General features: G+C 32.2%; 2 protein-coding genes across 4 annotated transcripts in view; one reads left to right on the plus strand and one right to left on the minus strand.

The window, feature by feature from the left end:
- The window catches only part of LOC107006048 (protein MADS AFFECTING FLOWERING 5-like), a 14,837-nt gene extending 5,006 nt beyond the window's left edge, over window positions 1-9,831 (minus strand). Inside the window, exon 1 of the mRNA XM_015204691.2 lies at window positions 9,445-9,831. Within this exon, the coding sequence (XP_015060177.1) occupies window positions 9,445-9,629 (185 nt within the window). The 5' untranslated portion in view covers window positions 9,630-9,831. The remainder of the gene's footprint in view (window positions 1-9,444) is intronic.
- A 3,694-nt stretch (window positions 9,832-13,525) lies between these two features.
- On the plus strand, window positions 13,526-27,511 carry LOC107006049 (agamous-like MADS-box protein AGL70). Of its 3 annotated transcripts, none has more exons than XM_027913675.1 (7): window positions 13,526-13,928; window positions 24,691-24,761; window positions 25,829-25,893; window positions 25,963-26,062; window positions 26,293-26,334; window positions 27,018-27,059; window positions 27,146-27,511. In XM_027913675.1, exons 1-7 carry the CDS (start codon window positions 13,862-13,864, stop codon window positions 27,245-27,247), a joined length of 489 nt encoding a protein of 162 aa, XP_027769476.1. In that variant the 5' UTR covers window positions 13,526-13,861; the 3' UTR covers window positions 27,248-27,511. The 3 variants fall into 3 exon arrangements, with proteins under 3 accessions (XP_027769476.1, XP_015060178.1, XP_015060179.1); XM_015204692.2 differs by having other exon boundaries at window positions 13,538-13,928; window positions 24,683-24,761; window positions 27,146-27,498; XM_015204693.2 differs by having other exon boundaries at window positions 13,539-13,928; window positions 24,683-24,761; window positions 25,847-25,893; window positions 27,146-27,495.
- Window positions 27,512-27,712: the final 201 nt, after the last annotated feature.

The following is a 27,712-nucleotide window of genomic DNA, read 5'->3' on the forward strand; positions in this document are numbered from 1 at the left end:
TTCTGAACAGACCCCCCCCCCCTCCCCCCACATGTGGGCCTGATTCCTTTCTTCAAGTTCTAAGCAGGTGAAAATTCTTTTTGATATAGGTGGCGGTGAGATTTGATCTCAGGACTTTTATCAGCTCTGATATCATAAAAGGTAAAGGTTGATTTTATCGAAAATACGAATCCAAGTTGTAAATCTTTCTTTAGATTTCATTATTTTTTGACTTTTAATCGATGAATATTCTCGATTCATATGGCAATTTTTAATGAAAACTAGATCTAAGTTATTCTTATCTTTCAAAAATTTTGTGCTGAAATTCACAATAAATTTGGTATTTTCCATTTAGAAGTTAATCAATAATAATGCCTGAGAATACTTCTATACTTCTTTCTCTTCTTTATGTTATCCCAGGGCATATTACACTTGTCTTTGTGCACATACTCCGAAAAATTTGGAGTTGTTGAGCGAATGAACACACAACTAATTGAAACAAATTAGATATTGCTCATTCAGAATCATATTCTATTGTGTTTTTGGGGTGACGACATTATCACCTCTTGTTATTCAATCAATCAGATGCCTTAATCTATTTTCTAATACAAGAGTCCACAACTCAATCCTCTATCCAGGCCAAAATTTATTTCCCTTTCTTCTATGTGTATTTGTTGCACCTGTTTTGTTCATAACCTTACTCCTAAAAAGGAAGAACTTCAACACAAGGCTTTTAAATGTGTCCTCGGGTATTTTCATCTACAAAAAGGTTATAAATTCTTTGATCCCTCTACCAATAAGTACTTGATCTCTATCTTTTTCTTTTTTGAGACTTCTTTGTGTTATCTCCTAATTATAAGTACTTCCAATTCCAACTATTCCGACCTCCAATCCACCTTCATCTCTTAAAGTCTATTCCCGACGACCTCAACATCCTTCTAAGCTTGCTAATCTAGTTAGTATTTATAACTCTGATACATGTACACAAAGTATTCCTGGTGGCTCATGGTGTCTCATTACCTGCTCTAACGTCTTCCTACTTTGATCGAGTACTTATCAGTTGATCTTCCCATTTCTCTTCACAAAGGTACTAAAACAACTGTCAATCATACTCTCACATATGCTTATTTAAGTTATCATTGTATGTCACCTTCATGTCAGGCATTTATTACTAACTTATAAGCAAAGTTTCCAATACTCTGACAGAAACATTGGCTCATCCAGGGAAGCGTCAAACTATGACTGCAAAGATAACAACTTTGTATAATAATGATACTTGGGAACTTGTTCCTTTACCTAAAGGCAAAACTAGAGTTGGTTATTATTAGGTATTCACGATTGAGCTAGATTGAGATAAAGCTATTGATTATTCCAAAGCGAGACTAGTTGCTAAGGGATAAAATCAGATTTACGGCATTGATAAAAGAGATACTTTCACCGGTTGCCAATATGGCTTCTATCCATTTTCTCATCTCTATGCCCCTTTTTTCTAGTAGACTCTAGACATAAAAAATGCATCCCTTCATAGAGAACTTGTTGAAGAGGTATATATGGAGAAACCTTCAAAGTTTGTTGCTCAGTTTAGGCTAGTTTGTAGACTTTTTCGTCGATTCCTTTACGATCTCAAGCAATCTCTCGGAGCACGGTTTGTTTGTTTTCGAGCTGTTGTTCAACAAATGAAATGACCCGAATAGAAGCTAATCACTTTGTATTCTATAGATATTCATGTAACGACACATATATATTAATTGTTTATGCGGATGACATTGTTATTGCAAGAATTGATCATGAAGATATTGCTGGACTCAAACACCTCTCAAGTCACTTTTAGACTAAGGATTTGGGCAAAGCTGAAATACTTTCTAGGCATTGAAGTGGCATAGTCTGGCCATGGTATTGCTATTATACAAAGGAAATATGCCTAGGACATTTTGGAAGATGTTGATATGTTAGATTGCAAACATGTGGCTCATGAATCCACACTAACTAAGCTTATTCAAGGATAGAGGGAGCCTCTTCAAAGATACTTGCAAGTATCAAAGACTTATTGGCAAACTCAACTACCTAACAATCACGCGACTAGAAATTTCATTTGTTTTTAGTGTATTTAAGCCATCTTTTGCAATCACCTTGTGATAGTCACTGGAATGCAGTGATTTTCATTCAGCGATATATCAAGCTTTCTATGACAAGGTTTATTGTATGAAGACAAGGGGCACGCCAACATTGTTGGGTATTTTGATGGAAATTGGGCAGGATCTCCTTCTAAACGACCTGTCACTTTAGATTATTGTGTTCTAACTAGAGGCAATCTAATATCATGGAAAAGTAAAAAAACAAGTTGTCATAGTTAGATCAAGCTCAACGACATAGTATCGAGCTATGACATTAGCTATATGGGAGCTTATATGGTTGAGACAACTTCTCCAAAAATTGAAGACGGGAGGAGTTGAGCTGATGAAATTGATTTGCTATAACCAAGCTACACTACGTACCGCTTCTAATGTCATGTTTAGGGAAAGAACAAAGCACATTGAGATAGATTGTCATTTCATTTGATACATCGCTACACGTTTTGTCAACTCAAAAGATCAACTAACAAGTTTCAAAAATTGATTCCGAGGATAAAACATTGACTATATTTGTGACAAACTAGGAGACTTATATGCTCTAGCTTGAGGGGGAGCGTTACATATGATATAATTAGTTAATGCAGATTTGAGAATATTTAAATATGGTATAGTTAGATAGTGTAGGTATGAGATTATTCCCTAATCCCTATAATTAAGCAGTTAGGAGATTGTGTAATATAATATTTGTTTTTTTCCTTATTTTCATTTTCTAGTAACAACTATTTAATCCCATTAACTTGAAAGAATAACAATCAATTCAACTCATAATATGTCTTATCTTCTTCTACCTTCTCCAAATAATAACTCTTATTTATTCACCCATATGAGATATCTTTGTGTCCAATAATTTGGCACTCTTTGCAATAAAGTTGATCATTATGTTGTTTTATATACATTTACAATGACAAACACATACTTTTGGTTGCAATAATAAGTAATGATTTACTTGAGTACTATCGTAGATCAAAGATTTGTGAAAAATAAAATACTTTGCAGGCAATTAGGAGACACATTACTTTGCAGGCAATTAGGAGACACAATCTAGCAATAGAATTGTCATTTTCCATAAAAGACCATTAAAAAATGGTATGTTCTGGAAACCCATTGATACTCATATGAGTACGGATGTATGTTAAGAATTTTCCAGACAAAAGAAGCCTTCAAAGCTAAGTTGGTTAGACTCTCCAAAAATATTATCGCACTCGTGTCGGATCCTTCAAAAATACACTATTTTAGAGGACTCAACACGCACCCATCGACATTTTTGAAGAATCTGAGCAACATAGCTTTGAAGTACCCTAGTAGCTCTTAATGATCTTTTGACAAACTCATTTCACAATCACACAACCAAACATCTCACACTTGTTGTTAGTCAGTTTTTTCCAAGTGTCTTGTGACAATTAGGAGTGACAAAACTAAACTCATGAAAATATGTTGTTCAATTTGTTAACCTAGCCTATTTTGACTTGTCTAAATCAAGCTCAAGTAGAGTTGGGTTGGGTTTACATGTAGGCCATATCGACCCATAAGAAGTATTTTTACAGTATTTTTTATAAGAACATTGGTGTTTAATATAGGTGTGAATCTAGAGAGGAAGTCTAAATTTGTGATTGCTAAGTACATATGCATCATTTTATTCTATTGGTGTAACATGACGATTGCAAATGATATAGAGGTTATAATATCAATTACTAAGTACATATACATCTCATTCCTTCATTCATTCATATGAGATATCTTTGTGTGTAACATGACCATTGCAAATCATATAGAGGTCAGGCACTATTATGTTATCGGAGGAAATTTAGTATGTTAAAAAAGTTAAAAAGAAACAAAATCTAGTGACTATATCAAGTGCAAACCCAAAATATTAAGCAATAAATTAGACTATAAGTTCATATGTGTAAAGAAGTTTCTCAAAGAGTTCAAATGGGGAGGGGATGCATCAATATAATCAAATTTCAATTCTCTAAGAAAATGTTATGATAGCTCACATGTTGTTATAGGCATAGCCATTGCTAGATATATTCTACTTCTACACTAGATCAAGCAACCATATCCTGTTGCAAGATCTTCAAAGAAACCACATTGTTTCCTATTAAAACACAATATTCAAACGTAAAATATCTATTAAAAGATGATCCCACCCACATTAGTATATCTTATGCCCCCAATCCTATATTAGAAGTCTTTTGCCTGGGCTGAATTTATATATAAAAAAATATGGATTTCATGTTTTATTTATCTAGAAAAAAACCCATCTTTTCCTTACCCTTTGATAGGACGAGGAAATCAAACTTGTAGAACGAAATGAAGTGATAGGAGGAGAAGACTCTAGCAGGAAATCCGTATTCATGCAAGCCCCTAAAGGAAGAGAGCGCATTTTTGTGGTAACTAATGGATATTTTAAGATGACTTAATTCATACCATGTCATAAAAGTTAGATTCTACTGATGTTGTTTGACTTATTCATTAACTTTCCACTTAAATTGCATGGGGTTCAGAGAACTATTAGTAGTGATAGGGATGTTTCTTAGCTCTTTCTCGAAAGGGTTATGGGATAAGCTTTGACACTAAATTGATGTTTATTCTTCTATTTACCTTCAAATCAATGGACAAATTGAAGTGATCGATGGTACACTCGGTAACACCTGGAGCCATGGTCAGGGTAAACTTAGCTCATACGAGGACCACTTATCTTTGGTTAAGTTCCCTTACCATTGTATATTCAATCTTCTATTGATGTCTTCACTTGAATTTGTTCACCCTTATTTATCTACTTGCATTGTCTCAATAAGTTGTGAGTTTGGATGCCAAGAAAAAAATGAAGCCATGAAGACAATTCATGAAAATGCAGGCCTTATCCCTACCTCAGAGGTAGCGAGATTTTTTCTATGAGTCCTTAGCTCAAGAAAACCAGTCCAACGCAATCTCAAAGAAGTAACAGAAGTACAAAAACAACCGACAATAACAAAAATAGTAGATAGTTACAAAACAAAAACTACAAAAACTAATACAATAATTGAGATACAAGAAAAATAGATTAAGAATTGATGGGAAAGAGACTAACCAAGTAGTATTATGACTAGTAATGTGAACAAACAACAAGACAACGCACTGCTACTCCGCGACCTCCACACTATCTTGTCTAAGATCATGTTCTCGGTAAACTCAAATTGTATCCTTTCATGTCTTATCACCTATCCCAATACTTCTTTGGCTACATATCCTCAAAACCATCCATAGCCAACCTCTCAAACCTCCGCACTCATCCGTTCATCTCCTTTTCACATGTTGAGCCATCTCATTCTTGCCTTGCACAATCAAAACTACTCCCATGTCCCACCTTATCCTAAATATCCTCATTTCTAGTCCTATCCCTCCTTGTATGCCCAATATCCATCGCAACATTCTAAATTCCGCAACTTGAGAAAATGAATACCGAAGAAAGCAAACAAAGAGGATTACTTTTTTAACCTCAAGATTGGATTTTAGGTTCACTTGAGTGAATGGTTCCCAAAAAGATGAAGAAAAACAAGCTTCTACGATCTCCTAACCGATGAAGGAACCTTCTAAGCTATTGAACACATTAACGATAATGCTTGTAATTAAGATAAATTTTCTAATGATTCTCTTGTGCGTGATGTGTGATGTTAGCGGTTTATCTCATTTTGTTGTATAATTTAAGAATTTTCTAAAGGGGGGATTATAAACATACATTGCTACACCTACAACACAATTGACTTTCAGCCAAGCAAAGAAGTTACAAGCACTAGGATTACTTTTTATGAAGTGGGAAGCATTCAATAAGCCTTTGGAGGATTTTATCTCATGTTCCATCATTGTTGGACTCGTAGCGCGATCTAGAAACGAAGCTTGGAGTTGACTTGGAAGCCTCGAATTATAATCTGATATGTATTTGGTTCATTATGATCCATTCTTCATTATGATGCATGAGAATTGGATTCCTTGAACATCTAAGAAGTGTTATCAAAAGCAAAAAATGCAAAAAAGCTCTAAGTATTGTTGGGCTTTCCGTGCAAACAAAGTGTGGATTTTAATGAAAAACGACACAGAGAGGGAAAATACAAATATATTAATTCATTCTAAATTTTTCGACATGAATGACAAATAATATGAACTAAGAAATTGAAATTTTTTTCCCGAGAAAGTGAAATATCAATTATTTAGTGGCCTCTTCAGAAGAGGCTCATTAGAAGAGAAAAATATGTGTTACAATCTTGATGAGGACAATGAAGCGCACACTAAGTGCGGTAATGTGCTCAACACTTTTTGAGCCTTATTTTGGGGCTTAAGCACGCCTTTGAAAACACTCGTCTAAGGTATTTGTAGAAGTAATGTATAATATTCTTATGTTGCATGTGGATGACTTAATTATCTTAGATAACGATTATGTCTCTATAGTTATTGATGGTAACTATCTAAATTTAAGTATAAAAAAGGCTTATGTGTATTATTTCATGTTATTTCAACCAAGGGATTCTTGTTTGGCCTTCAGTATGATTTGCCTAATGTTTTGGTATATTTCTGTTGATGTAGATATGTCAAGCTTGAGGACGAATCCTTTTCATCATAAAAGAATGATATGATTTCATAAGGCCGATAATGGACAAAAAAAACATTGACTCGTGCTAAAATCAAAAGTATTCACGGACTGTTGCATGTTGAAGTGACTTCAAGATATGGTTAAAAGAAGCTTGGAGGGCCATATTGAATGATGTTGTGATCTCAACGACCCAACTAGAGATGGGTTGGGGGAGGGGGCTCCATGCGATTGCCTAGACTTTGGGTAAAAACTCAAGTCTATTACATTGCACTGGCCTTGGTTGTTCCCTTCTACAACGTTGGCGGAGCATCGATGAGCTGCTTGAAAAACCAACGTAGGGATATGAGACAAAAAAATTCAAAGTTAACTAGAATTAACAATGATACTTGACGCGCTGGGGAAATTTATTGAGCACATGCTAGAATGTAGGCAAAGCACGACGAGTAACTTGAAGTAATGCAGACATTGTGCCACCTATATTGAAGCTTCCTAAAGTTATCAATTCAACCTGATGCATTGGGGAGATTTTATCAAGCCAGCATGGTGTGCTAGTCCTGCAAAGAGGAGAAATTTAGTTTGGAGAATTTTCATTTGTTCTTAGAATATTTAGGGTGTTATATATTTGGGGTGGGGGTGGGGGCTCATATTTGGGATGAAATAATAAGATATGGAAAATTATGAAGCCCTTTCCGGGGAAGAAAATATTTGTTGCTTGAATTGAACTTGAGTGTACTTCTTAAAATATTTATTGCTTGAATTGAACTTGAGTGTACTTTTTTAATGATGAATCCTTTCACTTTACATCTTTATATATTTTGTGTTTCTTATAATTCTCCTGGATGGTTGGCTTTATTAGGATAAACTCGTGTTTATTAGTTTTTATTTAGTTGTTACTTAATTGCTACAAGTAAATTTAGTTTGTTCCAGTATTCATCTATATTTTCTCCTTAAAGACTAGGTTATGCTAGTTCCTTAAGTTTAGTAGAGTTAGATACATTCTCTTAATATTAGGTGATAAACATCATCGAATAAAATTCATAATGTGTGCTTATATTCTCAAATTCTTTAGGCTAAGCCTATCTATTAATTACACATATTACCATAGACATTCAATTGAGGTAATGAATCTTTATGTTCAGTAGTATCGATTGGAATTCTATCTCATTATTTAGAGATAATGATTAGAAGAAAAAAATCCAAATCAACACTTTTTCTTGAGTTTCACACCGAACTCTCAATTATTCCCTAATCCTACCTTAATTTTTCAAGAATCTATATATTAAAAGTCACCTCTACTATTAGTTGTTTCCTTTTCCTTAATGAATGATGGTGATAGTTTAGGTAAGAAAAGGAAAAATCGGATAATTGAGGTGTATTTTAATGCATAATGGCAATAGTTCAAGTAGAAAGATGGAACAACTAATAGTTGAGGCCTAAATGCCGAGAAATGCTAGTAGTTTAAGTGTTTGTTTTTTATATTATCTCTTTTATTTTTATTAATTGATTAGCACGGATTCTATATTACACAATCACTTAACTTTACCTCTAATAAAGTCCCTCGTCAATTGTGGCAAACTTAACTACTTTTTGGAGATTGAGGTTAAGTATGTTCCACATTGGATTGTCTAATCATAGTCAGGATTCATCCTTGAGATACAATTAGAACTAGATATGTTTGAGGCAAAGGGATCACCACACCGTATGTTCAAGTTCACCATCCAAAGCAGTTGATGGTTCACCCCGCCGATGCAATGCTATATCGGTGCACAGTTGGTATGTTGCAATATACATCTTTCAGCATGTCTTGATATTTCATTTGCATCTAACGAACTATCCTAATTCATGCATTTCCCAAGCATGTAGTACCGTAAAAAGGTTATTCGATATCTAAATTGTTAGTAACCTCGTGCCTAACTAATTTTTTGTCATTCTAACATGAACTTATATATGTATGTGATTGTTGACCACTGATGATTCACATGATAGAATCTCGACTTTAATGTGGCTTAGGCAATCCACACTTCTTTGAGTTAGGTTTTGAGGTTGATCTAGACACAAGATCCATTTTTTTAACATGACATCAGAGCAAGACACATATCATTTCTCATTTCTCATTTCTGATGACGGTTCCCGCATATTAAATTGTCCATGCACCAGATATTCAGCCCGAGGCATTGAAGGGTGTGATGAGTAGAGTTCCACATCGATTCTTTACAAGACGAGTGGTCTCTTTAATATGGTTTGGATAATCCTCATCTCTTGAGCTAGATTTTGGGCGTTGAGTTACGCAACCCAAGATCCATTTTTTTAAACAACTATTATCACTTTTCTTTATTTGGTGAATTCTCTTCATTCCCTCCTTTTTTATACGGAGATTTACCGCACTTAAGACAAGGATCTTTCGAAGACAGTCTCTCTACATCCACGATTTAGTGATATGGTCTGGTTATTTGCTTATATTCTCAAGCTCTTTTATACTCTTATCAATTACTTATTACTCCCAAAAGAGTTTATTATATTCTATGAGGTGTCTCATTATTTTCCCAATTTTATAATATTGACATCCTGCATATCACATGCAAAAAAAGAAAAGTAAACCCTCTTATGCATATCACTAAGATCAACACCAAAATCTACACAGACAGCTCATACAATAAACGTGTCAACCTAAAAAACTATTCATCTTCCTAACAACTCAACACGTCACCACAATTAAAGTCTTAAGCAAAATTATACAATACTAAATCAGAAAAAAAAAAGAAAAACCTGTTATTGCTGGAGAATTCATGGAGCCTGCCTCGATTTGAGATGATAACAACAGCAACATCGACATCACAGAGAACGGAAATTTCTTTAGCTTTCTTCAATAAACCTTTCCTCCGTTTACAGAACGCAACTTGCCTGCAATTTTTATCTTGAATTCGCTTAATTTCTACCTTCCTTCGCCCCATTTTTTTTCGCCGATGAAAAGCCCTAATCCACAAATTTCAGATGTCTAGAAGATTCTTCTATCATCGGCGTTACACCTACCCAGCTCTTTTCTTTTGTGTGTGTGTGTTACAGAGTTACCATTTTTGTTGTTTTACTCTCTTCACTCCAATCAAATCTCTTGGGACCCTTTTCGTCTTCCCTCTCTCTGTTTTTTTACTTGGCATAATTTGGTGCAAATACAAGAGGAACTAGAATTATTATTATTATGATAAACTACGGTAAAAAATAAAATATTTTAAATAACAAATAAAGTTAAAAATTAGAAAAAAAAATTTAAAATAATAACGTTAGAGTTAATTCGTTTTCATTATTATTTAACATGATTTCAGATTATGATATACTCCTTCCGTTTAAAAAAGAATAAACTACTTTCTTTTTTAGTTTGTTTAAAAAAGAATAAAATTTTTTTTGTAACATTTTAGTTTCGGTCATTCATGTGACATGTTTAAGGCCACAAGATCAAAGAGCAATTTTGTACATTAAACCTAACTTTAATTTATGACTACAAAATTTAAAAGTCTTTTTTATACTCTTAAATTTCGTGTTGAGTCAAACTAGATTATTTTTTGTGAAACGAATAAAATAATATAATTTAAATAATAATAAAATAAAAATTATATTTAAATTCACTATATAATTACAAAGTAACAAACGTCCAAATAAAGAGAAGACAAATTGACAAAATTTAGCTCAATACGTGGCAATAAATAGAGATAGCGACACTGGCTATGATGCGGCCGCTCAATCGGTGGTCGATAAACAATTGATCAAAATATAATGCTAAGCTAAAATTTTATATTATTATAATTATAACACAAATTTTGTTGTTTAATTTCTGACGTATATTATGTCTCCGAAGATACGTAAGTACTTTTAGATTTGTGTTAAAATAAGACAAAAAATAATTAATTTAAGTTTTTATAAATTCGATAAAATATTACATATCTTAGGTTAAAAAAAATTTACCTATCTTGCTAATTAAATTATTAAAAATACTTTGACACGTTAATTTTTATTTAATAAATTTATAAATAATAATAAAATATCAAAATAAATATTTGTCCACAGACTTGAAGGATAAGTACTGCAGAAGTGACACTAATTCCCTGAATTTGCTTATTGGCCAAAGTTTGGTCCAAAGAGGTATAGGAAAATACTTATATGCTTCCAAATTATTTGCCTATGTGCAAAAATCTTAATATTATCCTGATTATTTAAAAAAAAAGAAAAAGAAAAACACTATAGAGTAATACTCTTCCATAAATTGAGACCTATAGTCGAGATTAATATGTAACGAGTATATGGTTATAAATCATCTTATTAAGTGTTAAATAATTTTAAAAAAATTAAATTATAATTAATTTCATAAAAAATAAAATATTTGTTAGATGAAATTCTTATAAATAATTTTTTAAAAGAGTGTCGTAAAATGAAATGAAATGAAGAGTGATAAAACTCTAACTTGAAAAAAAATATTTTTATTCATTAAATATCTTCTTTTTTTTCATTTTTTATATATAACTATATTTTTATTTTATTGTAGCTTTGTCTTTTCGAAATGAAAATTTGAATTAGTTTCTCAACATATTTATATGGTATAATACATATTTTGGATTCTAAACTTGGCTTCGAATTTTAACTTTGACCTCCAACTTTTATAATACATAAATAGATACTTTAACTATCTAACTTTTAAATCTACGTAACACAATACACATAGGATAAAAATTGACATGCAGGGTGACATGTAGCACATGTGTGTCTATTTGTTCAACTTTATAGAAGTTTAAATGTCTATATGTGCATATTTAAAATTGAGGTATAAATATAATTTAAAGTCAAGTTAAAAGAGAATATTTATGTATTAGCCCTATTCATATTGTCATTGTCGTGTTGTGTGACTAAATTATAGCATTTATTAAAGTTACTAAAAAAAATAGAATGAAGCAAAAGTTGAGAAAGGTGGCTAGTGAATGATGATTGTTTTGAAGAAGGAGATGAAGGCTTTATAGAGATTGAAATGAGCTCTAGTTGAATTAATTATTTTTGATTGACTTTACGAGTAATTCATCAAATTAGGTCTAATTTAATTTTAATAATTCGATTGTAATGTGAAAATTATTTAAATTATATTTTTAAAATATTATAATATATATTTTTTGAAAGTACGACTAATAAATTATTGAAAGTATACATTAAATTTTTAGAGAGTAAATTTCCTAAAATTTTTATATAATAAACCTTTTTTTCACCACATAAAAAATTATATATTCATTTCAACATACAATTTTCTTTTTTTCTTTACTATATAAAAATAATTTAATTACACTCTTATCAATTTAAAAATCATTTGACAGTCTGATGAAAACTCATTAATTAGAATTGTTTTACTTGTCTTGCATAACTAACTATAATATACGTAGACTAATTTATATTGAAAATCAAATATGAATTAATATTTCATTGTTCTTAAGATGAAAAATAATTTTCTTTGGACCAAATTCCATCCAATAAGATGAAATTCAGAGAAGTACTATCTTTTTTTTTTGTACCGTACAAAACTAACGTCACCCCTAACATACTTATCCTTTAAGTTTGTGAATAGGTTTTGATCAAAATTAATTAAAATAATATATTTTTAATTTTTTTTTATAAAATTAGTATATTTTACAGTAATATTTTAAAGTATATTTCATTTTTTAAAAGCTGGTGGCGTTAGATTGGTTTACGTTACTCGCAGTAATGTTTTACTACTAAAATGTTACTTACAGTAACGTAACATTTTAGTAGTAAAATATTACTTACAATAACGTAAACCTAACGTTGTTAGTGTTTAAAAAATGAAATATACCATAAAACGTTACTATAAAATACGTTTATATTAGTTTTGTAATATTTTTAAAAAACGTATTATTTTGGTAAATTGCTTTATATAATGACTTACTTGGGTAAAAATTTCGTTTGTAAACGGATTTATCCATTTTGGGTGATGTTTAATTCTTCGTATAATACATAAATATAACTCTTAATTTGGTATCAGATGTAATTATGACATTTAATTTTAAGTGTGTACAAGTAGACATTTAAATTTATCTAAAATTGAACAGATAGACACTTTCATTCTATATGGCACCATACATGACAATTTTATGTCCTACATGGCCTCTTACATGTATTATATCATGTAGGACATGTGTGTCTGCTTATTAATTTTATGCAAGTTTAAGTGTTTTTTTTTTGTGTACACTCAAAGTTAAAGGTCATAGTTTCAACTGACGCCAGGTTAAGAGTCATATTTACGTATTATGCCTTAATTTTTATATTTAAAATATTATATATCGTATTATTAATTGAATTTTTTAATTATAATTTATATATTATATTGAGAAAGATACACTTAGAAAATGTATGTACTTTTGCGATTAAATATACTAAAACGAAAAGAGGCGACAAACGAAATTTGTTATATATCTCATATACGCGTATATCATTAGTCCATATTCCACACTAAGTACATGTATCGATAGACCGAGATGTTTTATAGAATATAATACCAGCTATATACAAATCTATCTGAATACAATATCTTTAAAAATAAATTACACCTAATTTTAACTCAATATATCCCGAGACACATGTGATCAATCTAATCACATCAAAACTTGATAAATTTCTAGAATATATTTAAATAATTAATTCTTACGCTAGTAAAATTTAGTAAATTAAAAAAAAAAAAAACATGTCAGAGATCTCACTATTTTTCAATCACAAGCTTAAATTAGAACTAGTCAATTTGCCATCTATCTTCCCCTTGTCTTGCACCAAATATCACAATTAGTAGTAATAACTGATAAGTAAAAAGAAAAACAGAGAGAAGAGGGAAAAAAATTTGAGGACTGAAAGGGACCCCAAGAGATTTAATTGGAGTGCAGAGAGAAAAAGAACAAAAATGGTAACTGTAACATCACACACACAAAAAAAAGAAAGAAAGATCGGGTTGGGAGTAACGGCGATGATTCGAGAATCTTCTAGATATATGAAATTTGTGGATTAGGGCTTTTAATCGGCGAAAAAATGGGGCGAAGGAAGGTAGAAATTAAGCGAATTCAAGATAAAAATTGCAGGCAAGTTGCGTTCTGTAAACGGAGGAAAGGTTTATTGAAGAAAGCTAAAGAAATTTCCGTTCTCTGTGATGTCGATGTTGCTGTTGTTATCATCTCCAATCGTGGCAGACTCCATGAATTCTCCAGCAATAACAGGTCAGATATGCATATCAATTTTCCCTCGATTATCGTGTTGATCTGTTAGGAAGACGAATAGTTTGTTGATTGACACGTTTATTTACTAGCGGTGCAGTTTTTGGTAGTGATGTTTACTGATATGCATAAGAGAGTTTACATTTTTTTTTTTTGCATGTGATATGAAGGATGTCAACATAATACTATTGGGGCAACAACAATGAGTTCACTTCAATTGAATGAGTTTTAATCACTTTAAGTGCTTGTTAGGATTAACTTGTGTGTTTGTTTTTAAGCTTTGGTCAAGTGTTTTTTAAGTACTTACTTTTAGGCTAATTTTTTAAAAAATAAGTCAAAAATGAAAAGGAGGGTAGCATTACTCATAATACTATTGGGGCAACAATGAGTTCACTTCAATTGAATGAGTTTTAATCACTTTAAGTGCTTGTCAGGATTAACTTGCGTGTTTGTCTTTTAAGCACTTTTGTAGGTGTTTGGGCAAGTGTTTTTTAATTACTTACTTTTAGGCTAATTTTTTAAAAAATAAGTCAAAAATGAAAAGTAGGGTAACATTACTCAGACTTTTAATTTTTATTTTGTAAATTGCTTTTTATAAGCCAATCCAAACAAACACTTAAGGAACTAACCTAATATAATCTTATGGATAATTAAGCTTAGATAAAAAAAAAATTCAAATGATCAAACTAAATCTAATCCTAATAACAATGGCTAAAGGAACAAATTTTGGGTTGCCTAACTCAACCTCCAAAGTTAGCTCAAAAGATGAGGATTGTCCAAACTATATTGAAGATTTCACCCACCCCTTAAAGTTAAGGACTGATGTGGAACTATACACCTTCTTACGTTCAAGGTTGAACATTTGGTTGGTGCATGGACAATTTAATATGGTGGGCGGATATCAAAAATGAGAATTGAGATGCATCTTGTTCAGGTGCATATTGACCAAGTCACATTAAAGTGGAGAATCTATCAATTGGATCGCGTAGTTAACATCGGTATACATATATAAGTTCATGTCAGAATGATGAAGTATTTGTAGACAAAAGGTTGTTGGCAATTTGAGTTTCGAACAATGCTTTTATCACCTTTCAACGCAGCAAGCTCGAGACATGGATAAATTAGGATAACTTGTTTAGAGCAAATGTAATATCAAAACATTGCATCCGTAGGGGTAAACCACCAATTGCTTTCGATGTTGAACTTGATCATATGGGTGTGGTGATTCATTTGTACTCAGCCATATCTATTTCTAATAGTATCTCAAGGATGTATAACTATGATAAGACAATCTTATATGCAACAAACTTTGGTTCAATTTCCAAAAAGTAGTTAAGTTTGCCACAATTGACGAGAGACTTTGATTGAGGTAAAGTATTTGATGGTATAAATAGAATTCAAACTAATCATTTAATAAAAACAGAAGAGTTAATGATCGAAAAAACACAAGAATTATAGACTTTTAACAACTTTCACACCTCAACTAAAAGGTGTGAAAGTTTTTTAGTTGAGGTTTGCCTTCTGGATCGAGCTCGTCGCTCCGGGTTTGCCTAGTGCGGGTTACCTCTTCTATGTGGTTTGCGAGCTATTGCATAGGAGCGGAGGTTTTACTCTGTGCGCATTCAAAGGGTAGCGGCTGCAGGTTTTCTTGTCATAAAAAAAAAACTTTCACGTCAACTATCAGGTGTTACTTTTTACTATCTTAACTATCACCATTATGCATTAAAACACACTTTAACTACCAGATCTGCCCTTTCCCTATCTAAACTGTCATTATCATTCAGGTAGGAAAAGGGAACAACAAATAGTTGAAGTATGTTTTAAGACATAAATGATGATGGTTCAAGTAGGAACAAAAAACAACTGACAATTAGGGTGTGAAATTTAAGAAAAAGTGATAGTTTAGACGTGGTTTTGACCATTATCGCAAAACAATAAGATAACATTTCAATGGATATTACCAGAAAGAAAGATCTTTTACTAATAAGAGTAATTGATCGATAGGCTTAGCCTTACGAGAATATAAACAAAAGTTGAATGATTTTATTAAATGATATCTATCACCTAAATATCCCAAGAGTGCAAAAAGAATGATTTTATTAAATGATATCTATCACCTAAATATCCCAAGAGTGCAACTAACTCTCCTAAACTAAAGGAACTAACATAACCTAATCTTTATAAGGTGAGATTAGATAAATAATTCAAATACTGGAATAATTGAAATCTAATCATAACATTTGAGTAACAACCTGGTAAACACGTGTTTATCCTAATAAAGTCAATCATCCAAGAGAAACATAATAGAACACCTAATATATAAAGATGTAAAATGAAAGGAATCACGTCATATAAGTACACACTCAAGTTCAATTCGAGCATAAGTATTTTCTTACCTCTGAATTAATGGGTTTCTCAATCGTCAAAATCTAATTATCTCCTCCCTGAAACGAGTCTCTCGTTCTCACACATGCAAACATGTATATAAACCCTTAATATTCTAAGAAAAGATGAAATTCTAAACTAAGATTCTCTTTCTCTTTGCTAGACTAGCACACCCCTTGCATGATAAACTTTTCACAAGGTGTGGGGCTGAGTTGATAATTTTAGGAAGCTTCAATTTATGTGGGTTAATGTATGCATAACGTTCAAGCCACTTACAACACTTTGCCAACATGTCTCACTTGCTCAATAAATTTCTCGGCGCGTCAAATTAGATCGTTAATTTTATTCGAGTTTGTGCCTCATATTCCTATGTTGGTTTTTCAAGTAGCTCTTAGGTGCTTGGGTAGGATCACAAGGGGGAACAACCAAAGCCACAGTGCGATGTACTAGACTTGAGTTTTCGTGGAGCCCCTAACCCAATCTTCAACCGAGTCATTGAGATCCCAAAATTATTCAATATGACTCTTTAAACATCTATTAACCATATCTTGAAGTCTCTTCAACATGCAACAATCCGTGAATACTTTTGGTTTTAGCATGGGTCAACATTCTTCTTGACTATTCTTGACCTTCTAAAATCGTACTTTTCTTTTTTACTCATGAAATGGATTCGTCCTTGACCTCAACATATCTACATCAAAAGAAACAACAAAATATTAGGCAAATCGTAATGAAGGCCATACCAAATTCCGTTGGTTAAAATTGTAAGATTAAATACTTGAATGCATAATTTTTGGATCTTGAACATGATAATCTTACATAGAGATTGTTAGGAGCATATACCTGATGAGGAAGACATCATCATAGAGAAAAACGGAAGCGTTAGTCATAAATTGATTTCTACCTCCTTGCCCTAACTTTATGTTATCACAACTGTCAGCGATGGAATTATTGTAGAGAATATGTGATTAACCCTAATGGGTGGAGGGATGACCAATTTATAGATGTTATGATTTAATCTGGTACGTACATCAAGTAACCAATGTACGAACGAGATCTATTCCTTATTAAATACTAATTATGGTATTACTTGGATCACAAGTAAACTTGGGTCATAAGTAAGAAATAATGAATAATAAATAATAGTATTTCTTACATTCTCCCACTTGGCCCAATAACCATATAACATTAATATTTGATAAGCATTAGTTGCGCATACAATAGATCTCTTCTATAATATCCATCATACATACCACAATATAACAAACTACTAATGCGAGTTATGGCAGTTGTACATAAATTTTAAGCTACATACTTCCTTCCATATACTACTACAGTTAGCAACTAATCATACTAGGTTCATAAGCTATAAAAACATATAACATTACGGTCCACAATAATATCTCATAGAGACTCATCTTGTAATTTCTCAAAATAATAATGTGTACACCATTATGAGAAACAAGATGTCCATTAATGTATATCAGAAACACATAATATGAGCTCAGTGTGTAAAACATCATAAATGTATCAATCATAAGTATAACCAAGACTCATTCTTTGAACATGTTCTTTAAATGTCTTTGACGTAAGCCTTTTGTTAACAGATCTGCAATCATGAGATCAGTTCTAATATTTTTAAGTAACCCTCTTTGTTTCCGAATTTCTTCCTTAACAACATAGTACTTTAATCCCATATTGTTTGGTACATTTGGAGTACTTATCATTCTTGGAGAAGAATACTGCTGCAGCATTATCGCCATAACTTTTCAGCGACTTGGTAATGGTGTCGACAACCGCCAAGTCTTGAAATAAAGTTTCGCGGCCATAATGTATGAATTGTGGCTTCATAATGTGCCATAAACTTTCTTTGCAGATTTTCAGTGATCAATTCCAGGGATAGATTGATATTTTCCAGTATTCCGACCACAAAGCTAATATACGGTCTTGTGCAAGTTTGAATGTACATCAAACTTTCAACAATAGAAGATTAAGGAATTGAGACTATTTCTTTTCGTTCTACATCATTCTTTGGGCATAGCTGAACAATTGTTCACGTTAAATGTCTCTAGAACTTTTTTGATATAGCCATTTTAAGACAGTCTCAATAATTCTTGTGATCTATCATGGAATATTTCTACCCCTATCACATAGGATGTCTCACCCATATCTTTGATTTCAAAGTTCATAGAGGTAAAATTATTTGTCTCACGCAATTATATGCCTAAATCATTAGCAACAAGTAAAATGTTATCATCATACAGGACTAAAAATGTAAACTTACTCCCATTGATCTTTTGATATATATACGATCAACGGTATTTTCCTTAAATCCAAAAGATGTTATGGTATCATTAAATTTTATATATCATTTTTGTGATGCTCGTTTGAGCCCATATGTTGACTTCTTTAGTTTACACACCATTTGATCTTTTTCTTTAATTTTGAAATCTTTTGGTTGGTCCATATAAACATCCTCATGTGAGGTCTACATTAAGAAAGACAGTTTTCACATCTATTTGATGTAACTCTAAATCATAATGAGCTACCAAAGCCAAAATAATTCTTAATGAGTCTTTCTTTGAGACCGGTGAAAAGGTCTCTTTATAATCAATGCCTCCTTTTTTAGTGTATCCATTGGCAACAAGTCTGACTTTATATCGTTCAATATTTGAATCGCGTTTGGTCTTGAAGAACCATCTACACTCGATTATTTTAGAACTTTCTGGTAGTTGAACATGATTCCAGACTTTGTTGTATTCCATGGATTTTAACTCTTCATCATGACATCAATCCATTTATCAGACTCATTGTTTTTTGTGGCTTGTGAAAATGAAATCAAATCTTTATTAATTCCAATGTCAAAATATGACTCTTGCAAATAAATCACATAATGACCGATTTTCTATATCACATTGTTTGTGGTTCATTTGCGTCAGATACTTGTGAGTTAGTTCCTTCTTGAAGTGTTTCACCCAAATATTGTTCAACATTGTCAAAGTGTTCTTCAACAAGAGGAACAACATTTGTGATTGGTGTGGAAGTAGGTACATTCATGGGCAATGAAATATTTACGCTTACCTCATTAATTTCCACACTTTGTCGTTCAACACTCACCACCAACTTCACCATTCTCAAGAAATTTTGCAAATAGACCTAGACATTGTTCTGATTAATTACCATTTCCATAATATTCATCACCTCTATCTGATCTAGCTAATGATTTTCAGTGTTCTATCTAATTGTCGTTTAACCTCATTAACGTACACTTTGAGAGCGTCCGCCGCTTGAGACTTTTCTTTCAACAAATAGATAAATTCATAACGTGAAAGATCATCGATAAAGGTGATAAAATAATTTTCTCCATCAAAAGATGGAACATCAAAGAGTCCGCAAATATCAGTGTGTATTATTTCAAGAAGCTGAGTGCCCGTTGTGACATCTTTCTTGGTATGTTTGGTTTGCTTTCCTTAAATGCAATCCAAACATATATCAAGATCAGGAAAATTCAAATTTGCAAGAACTTCATTCTTTGTTAATCTTTTTTGGATACATGACCCAAATGTTTATGCCACAAATAAGCAGAATTTTCATTTAGTGAACTACTTAATTATTATAGAGTTTTAATCTATATAAATTGTCAATAAGAACACAAGAACCATAAAAATAGTATTCTTATATAAACATTGAAACAACCATGTCCAAACTTTAAATTAAATCCAGAAACATCAAGTCTTGAAAGAAAAATCAAATTCCTAAAAATTGAAGGAACATAGAAAGTCTGTAATAGATCAAGGCGATGTTCAGTCCCCAAGATCAACGATAAGTCCTTATACCTTCAATTTTAGCCTTCATACAATTTCCCATGAACAAGAGATTTTTTTTTAAATTTGGATTCATAGTTTGGATCATAGTGAATCCCTACAACATAGTGGATACATAAGTAGTTGCACTAGAATCAAGCCACCAAATATTATTAGGAACTTCTACTAAATTTGATTCGAAACATACAAAAACACTAAATGTACCTTTCTTTTCAAACCAAACATTACGTTTCAGGCAATCTTTCTGATAGTATCTTTTTCTTTACAGATGTGACACACATCAACCTTGAGTTCCTTACAAGCATCCTGTGAAACTTTAGCAGGTGTTTTCTTTTTCTTAAACTTGTTGGCTTTCACTTTAAATCCTTTCCAAGCTCATTGACCCATGAGATTAATGGAATGACCTCTTTTCGTCGTAAGTCTTGACTCCTCTTGACTAAACATATTGGACAATTCACTAACATCCCACTTATCCTTAATAGTGTTATAGCTAATTTGGAATGGTTCATACTCAAGAGACAATGAGTTCAGAATAGACTGAACTAAGAAGGTGTCATCCATTTCATCCTCAAGGTTCGAGGTCTTGCTGCAATGTTAATCATCTCGGTATGATTTTGTATACTACGTGACCCATCAAACTTCATGGCCGTAAGTTCAACCATTAATGTACCAGCGAGAGACTTGTCAGCAGAACGAAAACGTTTTTCCACAAACTTCAGATATTTCCAGACACTTTCTGTTTGTGAAATGGTTCTCTTAATGTTGTTAGCAACAGTTCGCATGAACATAAGGCTCAATATATTAGAGCATTTCCATGATTGATGAAAAGATTTCTCATCCTTACTGCTCTTACGAGTAATTGCAATAGGTTTGTTATTCAGCAGAGTCAAGTCAAGATCCATCACACCTAAGTGAAACTTAACTTGTTCATTACATTCAGAGAAGTTCAATCTATTGAACACAGTAACAGACGGAGCATGCGAATGAAGGAGTAGTTGCAAATAGATATATGCACATATAAAAAATAATGTGAATTCAGTAAAACGATAAAAGTACATCGTAATTCTCCTTTGAATAGATACTACGACACACTATCATAATTTAAATGCCATTTTAAAAAACTTTAATAGACAACTAAATAATTTTAAGCAAACATATCCGACATCTTTGGATATACAATATATGTTTGATTGAAAATATTAATTTACCTCATAATTTTTTCACTATTCGTAGAATAGAGATTCACATTTGGTAAAAAAAATTTAAGTTCTAGCAATAGTGAAAGTAAATTTATCTATTTGTTTTATAATATAGGCATTTAATTAACCTTTACAGATAAATGACAATTTTATGAGTGCATATTTTTCTTAACCATACTAGTTTGACCACTTTAGTGACTAACAACTATATGAATATAAATGCATACATAATTTCATAAAATTTTGTGCATGTGAATAATTTTAAACATTAATTTGACCACTTTGGTGACTAACAAACTATAGAAACGTAATATATGCGTCAGTGATCATAAACATGATATGTGTAGACGTTAATTTTCTCTAGTTTAACGACTTTGGTGACTAACAAACTATAAAAATACAAAACACTCATAACATCATAAAATTGTTGTGCATGCGAATAATTTTTAACATTTTTGTTTGGCCACTTTGGTGACTAACAAACTATAAAAACATAATACATGCATCAAATGATCATAAATATGATATGTGCATACGTTAATTTTTCTAGTTTGACCACTTTGGTGACTAGCAAACTATATAAATACAAAGCACACATAACATCACAAATTTTTGTGCATGCGAATAATTTTAAACATTTTTATTTGGACACTTTGGTGACTAACAAACTATAAAAACATAATGCATGCATCAAGTTGAAAATCAGACCCGATTTATCTTAGAATATTGAAGATGCCAAAAAATAATGAATTGTACTAATCCACATATGCCAAGTGAACATAAATATTATGTGTAAACATTAATTTTTTAATTTGGCCACTTTGGTGACTAACAAACTATATTGCACTGAGTACACATATATTATTTATTACCTAATATAACGATCATTTTAATTTATTGCACAATCTAAAAGATAATATAATTATTACATTATGGGACAAATTAAAATTTTTAGAATTTATACAATCTAAAACAAAACATAATTATTTATTTATTTAGGAATAGGGGGCGGTAATTACTCTTTTATACCCTACCAAGGCTGATGCGGTTATATAATTTATAAAGATTATATGTTCAAACAATCCAGACTCTGATGCCACATATAAGATTAAATACTTGAATACATAATATCAGGATCTTGAATACATAGAGATTGTTAGGAGCACGTACCTGATGAGGAAGACATCATCACCGAGAAAAACGGGTTTCTACCTCCTTGCCTTAACTTTATGTTATCACAATCGTCAGCGATGGAATTATTGTAGAGAATATGTGATTAACCTTAATGGTTAGAGGGAGAACCAATTTATATTTATAGAGGTTATGATTTAATCTGGTACGTCCATCAAGTAACCAATATACAGACGAGATCTATTCCTTATTAAATACTAATTATGGTATTACTTGGATTACAAGTAAACTTGGGCTATAAGTAAGAAATAATTAATGATAAATAATAGTAATTCTTACAAAAATAAAACAAAAATAATACATATAAACCTCTTTTTATACTTGAATTTAGATGAATACCATCAAATATTGTGATATAATCTTCAACTAAGATAATAAATTCATCAACATACGACATAAGAATATAGTACATTACTACTATAAATACCTTAATTACAGTGTTATCAAAGGAGCGCTTAAAACCCAATGCAAGGCGCAAAACGTGTTGATCACTTTGTCTCGCTTAATGTAATTTGGTGTCGTCACTAAGGTTCTAAGACATACTTTTCCATTACAATGAGCCTCTTCTAAAGAGATGACATTAAACAATTAATATTTCACTTAAACGTAAATTTTTATCCAATTTCTTTTTTCATATATTTGTTATTCATGCTTATGATTATTAGTTTTGGACTGAACATATGTAGTTGTTTAATTAAATGCCACATTGCACCAATTCTTAGTGTTGTACCCGTGTCAATTCGACATGCATGCGGGCGTGAAATTCGTACCATGTGTGGTCAATAGATTTTGGGTACTTTTACCAAAGTCGATAGAGAAATTCGAGACATATAATGACTTCTGAATTTATTTCTTTAGAAAAACCTAGGGGTGAAATCATAATTTAGGCATATGTTCTTTTTATCCTTAAAAGATATTTGTATCTAAAAGTTCGCGATCAGAAGGTTATTTTAAAGATATTTACAAGTTAAACATCACTGCGTGATGTGTAATGAACTCAAGAAGTCTATCATCACCTCTATATCATTTGCAATGACCATGCTACACCAAAAACAAGGAGATGCATATGTACTTGATAATTACATATTCAAACTTGCTCTTAAATATTTGTGCATTGCTTTCCTTCTAATTAGCCCCCCACAATTTAGGCATATTTTTAGTTTTATTGCCCAATCCCAACACTTGGATCCATAACCCCACTCTTAAAATTTTGATTATAGAGGATCAAATCTCTAAATCCACACCCCTATCGAACACCCGAATTCTTATAAGAATAGCGTAAAACAGATTTCCTCTTACGGGTTAATTTGAGCTACATATACAAATAGTTCCAAGCTGTTGGACACAAAATCTCATATGAATGTATAAACGAGAGCTTACACTCAAATCAAATATCAAAATTGGGTCTCCGCTATCTGGAAAATGCAGATTGAAGTAAAAGATCACACACCCAAATTCTTATAAGAATAGCGTAAAACAGATTTCCTCTTACGGGTTAATTTGAGCTACATATACAAATAGTTCCAAGCTGTTGGACACAAAATCTCATATGATGTATAAACGAGAGCTTACACTCAAATCAAATATCAAAATTGGGTCTCCGCTATCCGGAAAATGCAGATTGAAGTAAAAGATCACAAAATGCAACCACAAACAAGGGCGAACCAAGTGCTTGCACAAAGGAAAAAACTAATTGAATCCGATTTGAGACAGGTATTGAAAGCGGAAGAAAGATTTTCGACCCTACAAGCTGAAACGGCTTTATGGCCGTTGTGCTAACATGCAGTTCAGCTTTTAGGAAACCACTGAAAGCGGAAGAAAGATTTTCGACCCTACAAGCCGCAACGGCTTTTTGGCCATTGCGCTAACATGTAGTTCAGATTTTAGGAAACCTATTTTGAATCCTCCCAGCCATCGACATCTTATCTTACTAATTAAAAGAGGGCTTCCCTTTTGTTATTTATCCATGAAGAAGTATATTCCATGGTTTAGTGCCTACATACCCAATGAAAATGAACACCATAAAATATGTTCGTTTTCTAATTTCTGGTGCACTCTTTAAGTTTAAACCTATACAACATGATCTGCTCTCCATGATATTTTCCTTGTTACTTACCCACCAACAACTAACAAGCATATCTGATAATATTTTTTCCAGTCTGACAGGGATGCTTCAACGATATGAAAGCCATGTTGGAGCAGAAAAAGAGATCAATGCAGAAATCCAGGTCGCAGAGGTATTTGATTAGTCGACTGCTGTCAACGTATATATTTTAAATAATCAGAATCCTCTTGATACATGGAATAAGTGCTCTGTATGTCCATATGTTTAGGTTCTCAATTAATTTGGTTACTCTTAGCCTCCGTCTAATGTAAGTAACTTTGAACTTGCACCCTTTAAAAAAGGGGAGCAGACCTGATTTATCAATATCTAGACAGAACTATTTCCGAGGTCCAAAGTTGCTACGAATCTGTTTGGATGGACTTATAACTTATCGTTTATAGATATAAGCTATTAGGAATCTTTGACTTGTGATTTTTGGCTTATTTTTGTTATTTTAAGTTAAAAACAAGTGCGCTTAAAAACTATTTTGGCTTAAAAGCACTTAAAACAAGTCCATCCAAAATAGGCTCTAAGCTAGTGTTTGGCCATAGTTTTGGTCGAAACTTGAAAGAAATAAGTTTTTGAAGTTTGTTGAAAAATAGTTTTTGGAATTTGAAGTTGCTTATGGACATGCATTTCACTTTAAAATAATATGAAGATTCATTTTATCTTTTAAAAAAATCGAAGTTATGAAGTGAAAGTGAAATTTCATCCAAAAATTGCTCTAGACCAGTTTTTGGAACTTGAAAATTTTTCGAAGACATTTTCAGAAACTAACTAAATTTCATGAACAAGCAATGGTTTATTTTCTTTTGTGAAAATCTGCCCCTAAAATCATGCCCAAATACAATCTTTGTACATAGACGTTACTTTGGTGTTCCAGCTCCCTGAATGGGAAGGCCAAATTATAATAATGCTCACTCTCATCATAGTGCAGCAAAGATCGTGTTGTTGTTCAACTAAAATGTACCTATAAAAAGAAAAATCTCATTGTTGCTAGACTAAAATGAGTTACGCTGACATGCATAGTATTTCGTCAAATCCTGGCTGTGCATAGTTGTTCATTCATGTTAAGCTAATATGGTTGATTAGTAACTTATCCTCGCTTCATTGCATATTGTGCAATGTATCCACATTAATAACTTTGGTGTTATTCGTTATTATCTTGGACAATCATACTCACATTGTTTGCACTGAAAGTTTTCCAATCATTTTGAGGTGTCGGGGTTCACAACAATGGGAGAACTGCTACAAACAACAGAAAGGTACTAATCTTATTTTCCACTTTTGTTTCTTAAAGCCTATACAACTTATTTTCCGTCTCAATTTGATAGGCAACTCGAGGAAACAAATGCTGATGGTCTCACTGTGACTGACCTTATCCATTTGGAAAACGAACTTCAAACTGCTCTAATACATCTCAGAGCTAGAAAGGTCTATCTACTTTCCTCTGTACCTCGCCCCTATAGGAATTGCATCAACCGGAACTCTGGAAATCTTGGCTCCGCCACTGGCTAGACCTCTTATTTTTGTTTTACTTTTACTCTGTGTTCTACAAGAATTCACATTTCTTTTCTAAAATAATGTTCGACTTCAGTATTATAATCTGGTTCTAAATGAGTACCTCAGAATGAAGCAACACTAAATAGTTTTGTTTTGTGCAGACACATTTGATGCTTGAATCTGCTAAGGTTCTTCATGAGAAGGTAAATTTTCATTTCCATTGCTAGTTCTCCTGAAGTCATGAGTTTGGTTTATCCGTCTCTGTCTTGCGAACTCTCTATGCAGCAGGACACTGATTCCCTGAACTTTGACTCTCAGATCTAGGTGCATTGGATTTAGATTTTTCTTATTCAGACCTTCATATATCAGAAAAAAATAGCTTCTTTTCAATTTTCATCCTATGTTTTCTCGAACTCGCCAAAGATAGTCCTTCAAAAACTGCGGCAGAAATTTTTGAAGGATCCGAGCAAATGTAAAACTCTGTAGTTGAAACATTTCCTCTTTTCCGGGGTTATAGGACACACTATCCTTGGCTTCAACTGAGGACTAGTCACTAGTGCTTGCACGCCATGTTGATAATTTAATCTTAATATAGTCGATTAGCCTATTGTGGAAAAGGAGGCAATAAACATCCACTTGTCCTCGTCCGTTTCTTGATAGGATGGTCTAAAGTATGTTAAAGACTTAATTGACTACCGGACTTATGAACTAGTCTTCTCTTTTGCTCAAATCTCAATACAATTGGTTTGCTCCTAGAAAGTCGACGGAGTTAATGGGATTACATGCTTTCTACAGCAAGCATTGTAATCAATAGTCAGTTCTCAATTCTCATCGGATATCGTTAATATCATGTTAATTTTCCCATGATGCCCTTTTATTATTGCAGGAAAAACTGCTGCAAGAGGAAAAGAAACATCTGGAGGACAATGTAAGTATTATCACACAAAATTTGCTATCAAAAAGTGAACCTCTTTCATGTTTTTTAACTAACAATATGCATTATGTTCAATACAGATAGCTAGTATCAAGAAAAACACAAAAGTGAATGAGATGTCTGACCTTCCAGCACCTCACATGATTTGTGGACAACAAAAAGTAACCCTGAATTTCTTCTAGTGATAATCGTCGTATTCGTCGAATAGCCTTGCTTCTGCACCAGAGGAACCTGCAAAATTAGTTTCAATAAAACTAATAATTATTCATCCTTGTTCTTGTTTCTAATGGATGATGATTAAAGTTACTTCTCTACTTTGACATATTTACTAGAGGGTGACTTATATGCCTATTTTTCCCTCTTTTAAGTTGTACTTGAAATTGATTCTTTACAAGTACCCTACACATTATTGTTATGATCTTTTTGTGAACTATATTGCAAAATTACATAAATATGTCGTTTAAGTTGGGTATCTGAGATTTTCTGTATGTTCAAACGTAAGTGTCAGGTAGGAAGTTTGCGTCTATTTGTGTAACTTTATATCCATGTTGATGTGTATATTTGTGCATGTCCGAAATTTAAAAATATAATATCAATAAAAATCAAATTAGGAGCTACGCTTAGATATTATATTTACTGCAAAATGA

This window comes from Solanum pennellii, chromosome 12 (assembly GCF_001406875.1).
Source record: "Solanum pennellii chromosome 12, SPENNV200".
Taxonomy (NCBI): domain Eukaryota; kingdom Viridiplantae; phylum Streptophyta; class Magnoliopsida; order Solanales; family Solanaceae; genus Solanum; species Solanum pennellii.